This window comes from Podarcis filfolensis (genome assembly GCF_964270895.1).
Source record: "Podarcis filfolensis genome assembly, chromosome: 12".
NCBI classification, from domain to species: domain Eukaryota; kingdom Metazoa; phylum Chordata; class Lepidosauria; order Squamata; family Lacertidae; genus Podarcis; species Podarcis filfolensis.
In genome coordinates, this window is record NC_139614.1 from 46632310 (window position 1) to 46642224 (window position 9915).

General features: G+C 44.6%; 1 protein-coding gene across 5 annotated transcripts in view; it reads right to left on the reverse strand.

The window, feature by feature from the left end:
* RBM33 (RNA binding motif protein 33) overlaps positions 1-7720 on the reverse strand; it is a 93346-nt gene extending 85626 nt beyond the window's left edge. For 4 of the 5 annotated variants that reach the window (XM_083579284.1, XM_083579285.1, XM_083579283.1 and 1 more), the window contains exons 1-2: positions 6287-6671; positions 613-691 (exon numbers count right to left, since the gene is read on the reverse strand). In XM_083579284.1, coding sequence (XP_083435410.1) covers positions 613-691; positions 6287-6326 — 119 coding nt within the window. In that variant the 5' untranslated portion in view covers positions 6327-6671. Of the gene's footprint in view, positions 1-612; positions 692-6286; positions 6672-7202 lie in introns of those variants that run through there. The other variant, XM_083579286.1, reaches the window with a different exon arrangement.
* Positions 7721-9915: the final 2195 nt, after the last annotated feature.

Sequence of the window (9915 nt, forward strand, 5' to 3'; positions counted from 1 at the left end):
ATGTGTTAGCCACTCAATACTGCTAGGAGCTGTTGCATTCAGTTTGCCTTAAGATCTAGGGGCACCAACAATGCAGTTCTCTACAACTTGCCTTGTATAAGATGCTGCTGTAAGCCAATGCAGCACAACCCTTTGCTTGCATCACAACAGAAGGTAGTCCTGGGTTTGAAGTCTCTAATATTTGCCACTAGCATTAATAGGAAAAATAGCAAAAGTCAATTTAGATATTAAAAAATGTTTAAGAGGATTTTTAGGAACCTGTTTGTATCCAAGATAAAACATATTATGCTTTAAAGCAAAAAATATTTTTTCCCATGGAATTCTCTCTTCTTAACTAAACTACATTTAGTTATGAAGCCAACTGCAAGAGCAAGCCTTACCCTGCCAACATTTTATGCAATGTTCTTCATTATACTAGACTTGTTCATGTCTCCAGACTAAGCTCTTCACGACAGGTGTACATTATCCACAACTGAGCATATGACACAAACACAGCAGGCAGATAACTTCATTAGTGTATGAATTTGCACTTTAAAAAAGCAGGATACAAAATACAAACTCAAAATAAAATGGAATACCATATAATGAAAAAACATTTTTAAAAGGGCTTACCTGTCCCAGTCTTCATCTCCAGTTCTCCTCCTCCAAGATCTTTCTGCACCAGGCTTATCGAACTGATCAAAGTCATCATCTGCAAGCAGAAGACATTTAGTGATTTGCACAAGAATACAGAAAGAAAATCACAGATCATAAAACAGCAGTGCTGACATTTTCTCTCCTTAGAACTTGCCAATTGCTCTTACACTTGTTCTTCTATGCGAAGAACTGAAAAATATACTAGACTTATTAAACTGAAAGGAATCCTTCTAGTTTGCCAGTAGTACCATTAATCTTCTCAATTCCATTATGTTATTGATGCTGTTCACTGCCACTGCTTTCTGCTTTCTTTGATCTTTTGATTGCCTGTTATTATGTTGCTTTTATCAATTGGGACTTGGGTGCTCCACTGAGAATCATCTTAAATAAATGTAAGCTATTTTACGTTACGATGGTAAAAACCACAGCACCCTATGACAGCAAGTTCCATAGGTTAACATGCACAATAGAAAACCAAATTAAGTTTGCCACTTATTAATAACAAGACTAAAGGGCATATTGTAAAGCAAGGGATCAGAATGACTATTTTCTGTGCTTGTCTGAAATGGTACATGTCTCAGCTGATTTTTGCATTTAAGATTTCTATTAAGCTGCCATGGACATTAATTTAACAGAAAAACCTGGTATTTTTAAAACAGAGGTTTAACATTAAAACTCCACCAATTCCTTGTTTTCAGTAACTCCTTCCTGCTGTGAAAGACATTCCATGCATATGCAGGAAATTGACAGAAAGCCTATTCTTTTTTTCTGCAAACAAGAATATGGATTTCAGAAAGCTTTCCTGCCCTGAAATGTTACCTCTGTACAAAAAGTCACGTGACATCCTCTTCAATATGCAAAAGCCATCATTACTACTCAGGTACTGACACTCAGGTACTGACACTGTGAGAGCCATTACTCCTCCTTATGGCTGTTCCACTGAAAAAAACTTCTCAATAACCGCACACCCTCTGAAAATTCAACTGGTACCAATGTCTAGTTTTAGACACCAGCTGAAAACCTGCCTCTTTCATCAGACTTATTAATGCAGAATGAAGCTGAGGCTGCAAAAAACAACAACTATTAAATGTTCTGTTATATAGCTAATCTTAATGTCTTTCATTGCAGATGGTTTATTGTATTTATTGTTGTAACCCACCCCAGGGTCCTAGTATTAAGGCAAGGAACTAAGTTTATAAAACAAACAAATGTACCTTTTGACAAGCTAAATGTGCCTACTATAAGTATGGATCTTGTTATTACTCACAAATTCATTTGACATGACTCTTAGGAGAACAATTCCCCCATGTGTTTCAACATCTACATGAAACTGTTGGGAGAAGCCACATCATGGTTAGGATTGATGAGTCATCAATATGAAGAGGACACTCAGCTATGACTCATTTTTCTGTCTGCTCATTTCAAGGAGGCTGTTGAACTCTGAACACCTGTCTGGAAACTCTACTGGGTTGGTTGAAGGTGAGCGAGCTTAAACTTAATCCAGGTAAAATGAAGGTGCTGTAGATGACTTTGAATAGATATTTCAAGTTGTTCAGGACTTTCTACTTCAGCAACAACCACTTGATTAGAGCTCAGAAGCAAACGGGTAACCATTGCAGTTCTTTTAGGAGTGGCACAATATGCGCCTGGCCAGTTAGCACCCTGGATGCCACTTTCTGCAGATCAACTAACAGTGTTCAAGGTCAGCCAAACACAGAGCACATTACAACAATCCAATACAGAGGTCTACAAAACCATGCACTACTGTTTCTAGGTATTCTCCATCAAGGATGAGGCATGGCTGACAAACCTAGATACTCTTCACTACCTAGGCTTCAAATGATCACACTGGATCCAGCAGTATCCCCCCTCCCACTTTCAGGGCAAGTGCAACCCAACCCAGAGCTGGCATATCTTTCATTTTCTAAACCCAAGAACCTGGAACACACAACACCTCCATCTTGTCTGGATTCAATGTCAATGTGCTGGCACGCATTCAGCCCAATGCCACCTTCAGGCAACTGCTTCTCCTGATTCAGAGGCAAGAGAAAGACAGACAGAGCTGGGTGTCATCAACATACTAATGACACTTCATTCAAAATCTCCTGATGACAGCTTGCAACAGCTTCATTTAGATGTTGAACAGCATCAGAGACCAGACTAAACCTACAGGACACCGCAGGTCATATCTCATGGTGCTGAATGGTAGTTCCCCAATGCTACTTTCTGGGAATAACCTCTGGAACAGAACTATTGCAAAACAGTGCCTCTCAATCTCAATCCATGAAGCCCCACTAGAATTGATAGATACTATGATCAACGGTATCAAGAGTCACCAAACTGAAATATGTGTAAGGCTGCATTCCCTGAATTCCTCTCCCAAACAAAAGTAATCAATTACTACCTCAGTAGCCTTAAACCAGATTACGGTGGATCTAAATAATCCATTTCATTCAAGGCATGCTTGTAGTTGGGTCACTACCACTTTCTCAAGCACCTTGCCCCCTCCCCTTGCCAAAAGAGGATATTGGTGACCAGAAGATTTGTTAGGAACTTCAGTGTCCAAGAATGTCCTCATTGAGCACAGATGGCACTTCCCTCTCCCACAATGAGTATTTGCCACACACTGCACCCTCCAATTCAACCCCCCTGGACCCAGTCAGGTTTAATAAGCCATTGAGGCAAGAGTTGAAAAGACAAGTGGTAGGCCACCCTGCAAGTTTATATTCAGACTTTCTTATATCAGCTGAAGATCTCATTAATTTCAAGATTAAAAAAAGAAAAGAAAAAGAAAGGCTACCTGACAATTGTTCATATAACTGTGAAGAAAGCAGTCAAAGTAATACCCTCATCAAGAAATGAATCTAGGCCCCATTGTGCAAAAGGTGGCTTAGGTAACCAGTGTCTGCCAAGCAACTAGTTCTGTTAAGAGCAGTGGTTCTCAAAGGGTGTGGTGTGTCACACTGGTGTGGCAGGAGATGATGGCAAGTGTGATGGAAAGATTCAAGGAAAATCAAAGGAACATTTAAACATTTCAATGTAGTATATAATATCAAAGTATTTTTTTTATTTGCAGAGAATGGGGCATCTTTTCAAAATGAGAGCAAGAACATCAAGTGATACTGAGGACAATCCTGTGATCCAAAATCGCCAGCTGAACAAAGTTCTGAGAATAGTATTGGCTATTCTTCTATAGTTCTCCACAACATATTGTTATGAACAGAGATTTTCAGCTCTCATAAATGTGAAAGATCAGAAAAGAGAAAGGTTTATTTGTGTTGATGAGATGAGAGTTTGTTTGTCTCAAATTAGACCTAACATAAATGAGATTACCTGGTTTATAATTACATTTTGGGAATGATTCATTTTCTCATGTAGCTGCATTGTTTCATACTTTTTGAGTGTCCCATGTTCATACTATAAAGTAGTTGTGTTCTATTTTATAAATCAAGCACTGCTAGGAGTTGCTTCTTTTTGTTATCAATTTTTAAAATGGTGCAGTGCAAGCAAATTTTTATTCTGAAAGTGTGGCCCAGAGAAAAAAAAGGTTAAGAAACACTGGTTTAGAGAGTGAAAAGTCTCTAGGCATGCTAACAATGAACAGTGGGGGTTGGAATATAAAACAATTTTCCAATCCAAGGAAGATTATGTAATGCAAGAATGTTAGAAGTTTCGCAGTAAATGTTTCAGTTGTGTGCTTACTTGCTAAAGCTTAGTAAGTGTTAAGGTGGCATTCAGAACCATCAGTTAGAATTGCAGCATAGTTTTTGCGGAAATTAGTAATGTACATGATATATCTGACAGCAGAATTCAGGGAGTACTCTGACAAATCTTAAGTTTCCAGACAAAGTAATGATATTAAACAGCAATCACAATTCATAATTTAAATCCAAACAAAATTTTGCAAAAATATTTGAGCTTCCAAATAAAATCTAATAGTGTAATATCAAGACACTCAATTGGAATTCAATATTTCCTCAGGTCAGTTTGGCACTATCTCTTCTCTGATACTACTTCAAGACCCTTTAACTGTCATTGCTGCAGTTGCTCTCAAGCAAGTTGAAAAAACTCTTGAGGGACTCTAGGATGGTTTCAGGTAAAGTAACTATACATTCTTATGATGGGAACAAAAAACAAAACCGATTAAAATGTTCAAAAAAAGTTTCTAACCTACAGATGGGTTACCCCAAACAAAATTAAATTCACCTAGCAAAGAGGGAACATAGTACTAAAAGACTTTTTTTTCTTACTGAACCATGCTACCACAGCAGTATTGAAAGAATCACTGATAGCACTAACATGACTGAGCCTCCCTTCTAATTCCTGGATCCAGCACAAATTCAATTGCTGGAATAGCCAGGCCAGCTAAGGGAACAGTTCTGCAGTTGAGTGTTGGTTAGAAAGACAAAAGGCCAGATTGGAGAGTTGAGTGATGTGAGTTAGAAGCAACGCAGCAAGCTGAAGAAAGACTCAGAGATGTTTGATTTCTCTATGAATCCAAAGTTGTGGCTATGGGAGAAACAAGGCCCTCCACTGGCGACTCAGGTTGTATATATGTGTAAATAAACAATATATCCTAAAGACATCACAGTCTCTGCTGTTCCTCATTCAGAGGAAAACAAGCCCTGGGTAAGTGTCTGGAACCCCTCAACTCTCGCACCACACAGATTGGGGTGGAGTGCAACAATATGTAAAAAGGTGTTAGAGAAGCAACCCAATCAGAATAATATCAGATAATTTAATCCTTACTCCCCACTTGTTCAAATGCTCTGTTTCCAGAGTTGGTATTAAATCCAGTGCAGTCCACACTTGTGACATGAGACTCTCCCCTATTTCAAGGAAGTCTTACAAATCAGATTGGTCTCTCCTGCTTTCCTAGCTATAAAAGCACACACATCCTCAGACCCAATGTCTTTCAGCACTGACTTCTGGTGGCCCACTCTTCATCCGAAGTGAGCAGTCTGTGGTTATTGGACTATAACTCCCATCAATCACAGCTGGCTGCTGGCCACCCTGCCTGGGACTGATGGGAGCTGGGAGTTCAACGAACCTCTGACGGCTCACCTTCCTGATGAAGGCAGTTGGCAACTCCCCGGGCAGCATCAAGCATCCCTTTCATAAGAGCATCGTACCGCTTGTCACTCCCCCCCCAAATATCTACTCCCCCGTCTGCCAGTTCTCCGATACCCCAGAACCAACCCTGCGCGCCTCTGACCAATCTCTCTCTCCCTCTCGACGTAATCTGTAGATGAAGCAACCCCACTAGCACAGGCGAAACTCGCTGGGCCCTCTAGCTATTTCCGGTCAATGTATCAATAGAGGATCATCCCACGACCGCCACGTTAGAACCGACGATCCGCTTTTGCTTCCTACAGGCCTTACTAAATAACACCCCCCCCCCCCGCGCGCACGCGAAAAAACATTGAGGGGGGCGGGGTTACACCCTATGGAAAACAGTAGGACTTCCTTCCGAGCAAACGACGGGACTGACAGGGGCGCCTGCGCCACCCGCCCCTCGAGATCAGAAGCCCCCTCCCCACTCGCACGCTCCCCCCAATCGCCTCCCCGCCCCGCAACTGGGCCCCGCCGTTTGTATCCCGAGCCGGCCGCGCCCCCTCGGCCTTCGCGGGCGGAGAATTCCCCCCCGTACCTGCTCCTCCGTCCCCTCCTCCTCCCAAGGCAGCTGCCATGGCGTCGGGCCCCTGCGAGGACCCCCGCGCCCCTCCTGCTTCTCTCGGCCCCGCCGCGCTGTGAGGGAGGGAGGTGGGTGGGTGGTTGAGCGCCCGCCGCCGAGGAGCTCGAAGCAAGCTAGCACAACATGGCGGCCGGCGGCTGAGGGAAAGACGACGGGAGCGGGTGGTGGCGGGGGGAGCGGACGACGCCACTGACGCCGCGCTGCACTCTGGGATACTGGAGGACCAGCTCCCTCCTTGAGGCAGCGCGCCGCTCGTTGGTTAACCCGCCGCAAACAGGCCTGGAAAAAAACAACAACCCACTTCTCGCGAGCCTGCGCAGTTTCGGAAGTAGGGCGGAAAAGGCCGCTGGTGGGCGTTGGGCAGTGACGCAAAGGGCTTGCGGTGCGTGCGCAAGGAAATGGCGATCCCGCCCCCGCTGGTTTCGCTGACAAAAAAAAACTGTACAGCAATACGCATGCGCGCAGAGGAAGGCTGGCGGTTTGAAATCTCGACGGAGCAGCGGCGTGGCGCATGCGCAGAATTCATTAATTGAGTTGGCGCTGTAGGTGGGCTTTTTCCAGGGCAGCTGGGAAATAATCCGAATTAATCTTTCTTGCCGCTGCCGGGTTCCCTAGGGCCGAAACAAGAAATATATGCTTGGCATTTGAAACCCATCATTCTTCCCATTCCGTCTTTCGCCCCAGCAGATCCGTGTCCTGATTCTATTAGTAACAGCGATGAGGATGAGGATCTCGCTGACACGCATAAACACCCCCAAAGGGTGCTGGTCGTGGGAATGCGCTCGGCTGCGAGTTGACGTCCTCTGTCCCGCCGAAGTGAGCCCTCGGCAGTAACGCGGGAGTCGCCTTCCCGCATCCCGCTCCAACTCACCCATTGTCGCCTCCCATTCCTGTTTTAGGAAGGGGCTCTGGTTCGTTTCGGCGGAATTCAGGCTTCAAGCCTCTGACCCGCTGGCTGACCTCGGGGGAAAGTGGCCGCCGACTCGTTCTCATTGGCAGGAACCCAAACCCGCGACGGCAGCGCCGGGTGGCTTGAATTCTGCCCTGCTTCGCCTGAACTCCTGAACCTGCCTCGCTCCGACTCCGCTCCCGGTCAGCCCAGCTGTGACTCGCTGGCCGTGGATCTCTGGGGCTCCCCAGCTCTGCTATCCTCCAAGGACCCTTTTTTAAAAGCTGGGACTTTGTGTAGACAGGCAGCTGCCGTTCTTTCCCTGGGGAAAAGGAGTCTTCGTCATCTTGCGATGTCCTACCTGTTTGTTTGTTCCTTTCCCGACTGCTTTTTAAATAAGTGTTCCAAGGAACGTGGACTCCTTCCTTCAACTCTGTTAATGACTCCTATCAAGACATTTTTTATACCAGCCACTCAGTCTTCTCAGTGTGTAAAGTCAGCGGATAGAATAAACACCATTAGGTGTATTATGCTGGGTTATTATTGGTGTTTAATGGTTCTTGGGTTTTGTATTTCTTTAAATACCAATTAAAATGGTAATAATAATAATGAGATGAATATATTATCCCAGATAAGTGATGATGATGATGATGATGAAGTCAAGGCTATCAATGGCTACTAGCTAGGATGGCTATGCTCTGTCCCCAAGGTCTGAATACAAGGTGCTGGAACCTGCAGGAGGGTCTGTGGGCTTCTGGTTGGCTGCTGTGAGAACACATAGGCCAGGCCTCATCCTGCTTTTCTTAGGTTAACCCCTGTTTTTAGTCATTGTGCTGGAATGGCTGGCTGGAATGGAATGAAATTAAATTGACATGAACTGCATTGTTCATTGTTGTGCATTATTTCACAATTGTATATAGGGTTTTTAAAAATCAGGCACTGTATGGCGCCTTTACTTATTTTATTTTTTATTTATTACATTTGTATACTGCCCCTATACCTGCAGGCCTCAAAGCATTCTGGGAAATGATATATAATGGATTGGAAATAATGTTTAAAATAACGTTTGTGAAAAAACCAGAGGCTTTTTTGTTAGGCATTTTAGGTACAGAGATTCTGAAAGAGCAGAAAAGACTATTTATGTATGCGACGACAGGAGCAAGAATACTACTGGCCCAGAGATGGAAAGAAGACAAAGTTCCAACCAGAGAAGAATGGCTGATGAAGATGATGGACTGAGAGCTTTCCATCAGTCCTTCAATATCACCTACTGAACTATTATGTAGATCTCTCCACTCATATCTGCTGAGCCCCTACCTAAAAATGGAATTCAGGCATGGAAATGTATTGTTCTGAAGCCCCTGCTAGCTTAAACCAGAGGTATAATACATGTGAAGTAACAGATGAAGTCACCTTATGTGGCGTCAGCAAGCAGACCACTGGTCCATCCAAGGCCCTACTACCTGAGATGCTTTTAACATTTATTATTTATCATTTATTTCTTGTGTTTATATCCCACCTCCAAGTTGGCATACATCTCAGTTAATCCCCACAACCACCCTGTGAGGTATGTGAGGCTGAGAGACAGTGACTGGCCCAAGGTCTTCTGGTGAGCTTTATGGCTGAACCTTGGTCTCCCAGGTCCTAGTCCGACACTCTTTGATGGTGGGGACTGAAACAGAGTTCTACTTGCAAGTGTGCTGAAGAAGCACCTAAGGGGACTTCCAAAACGTTCAACTTCCAAAGTGCGGCTTCTGATTGGCTGCAGGAATCGGAAGCTGCGGAAGCCCCGTTGTACGTTCAGCTTCCAAAAGAATGTTCAAAAACTGGAACACTCACTTCCGGTTTTCAATCGTCCAGGAGCCGGAATGTTTGACACCCAAGGCGTTTGGGAGCTGAGGCACGACTCTACTTTTTACATCCCACTATCTGTTTTTAAAGTGGTTTTAGGTGTAGGTTTGGAACCAGGAGTAGGCATTCTTGGGACCTCATGGGAGCCACTGCCAATCGCTGGTGGGGAAGCTTTTTCAGCCCAAAGGCTGCACTCCCTTCTGGGCAACCTTCTGAGAGCCACAAGGCAGTGGTGGGTAGGGCCAGAGGCACAAGTGGATAGAACAATGGAAGGAGATGTTACCTTTCTACAGTAGACTGATTTCTGCACACACATCCATCGGTGTCCTCCAACTAGGCAAGCAAAGGACATCTGAGTTCAAGGACACTTTTCAGCCAGAGAGAAACATTCAGGGTGCAAAGCAGGACCAGTGAGGGATGTGGTCTAGGAAGATGAGGGCCAGGCAGACAGGCTAGGAGAGCTCCGATCAGGCCCTGAGCCTGAGGTTCCCCACCTCTGCCCTGGAGCCTCCTGGCCCTGTTGCTGTCACTGCCTGTACATCAACCCTCTCCATGCGTGCGAGTGAGACCAAGAGTGAGGAGAAGGAGCAGCCTCCTCCGTTTCTCTTGTGCTTTCTTTTTGAGTGGTTGTGTGGATTGGGTCCAGAGGGCAAATGAGGACAGAAGAAAGGATGTGGACCTGCTCAGGTCGTTGCCCCAAAGCCTGGAGTCAGCATTGTGACCTGTTCCTGGAAGTAGCTGCTGAGTATGAGAGCAGATATGAGAGAGACCTAGCCTCATTGGGCATGTGCTAAATTGAAGGCATAAGGTTCTCTGCTTATCTTGCCAAACCATCAGATTCATT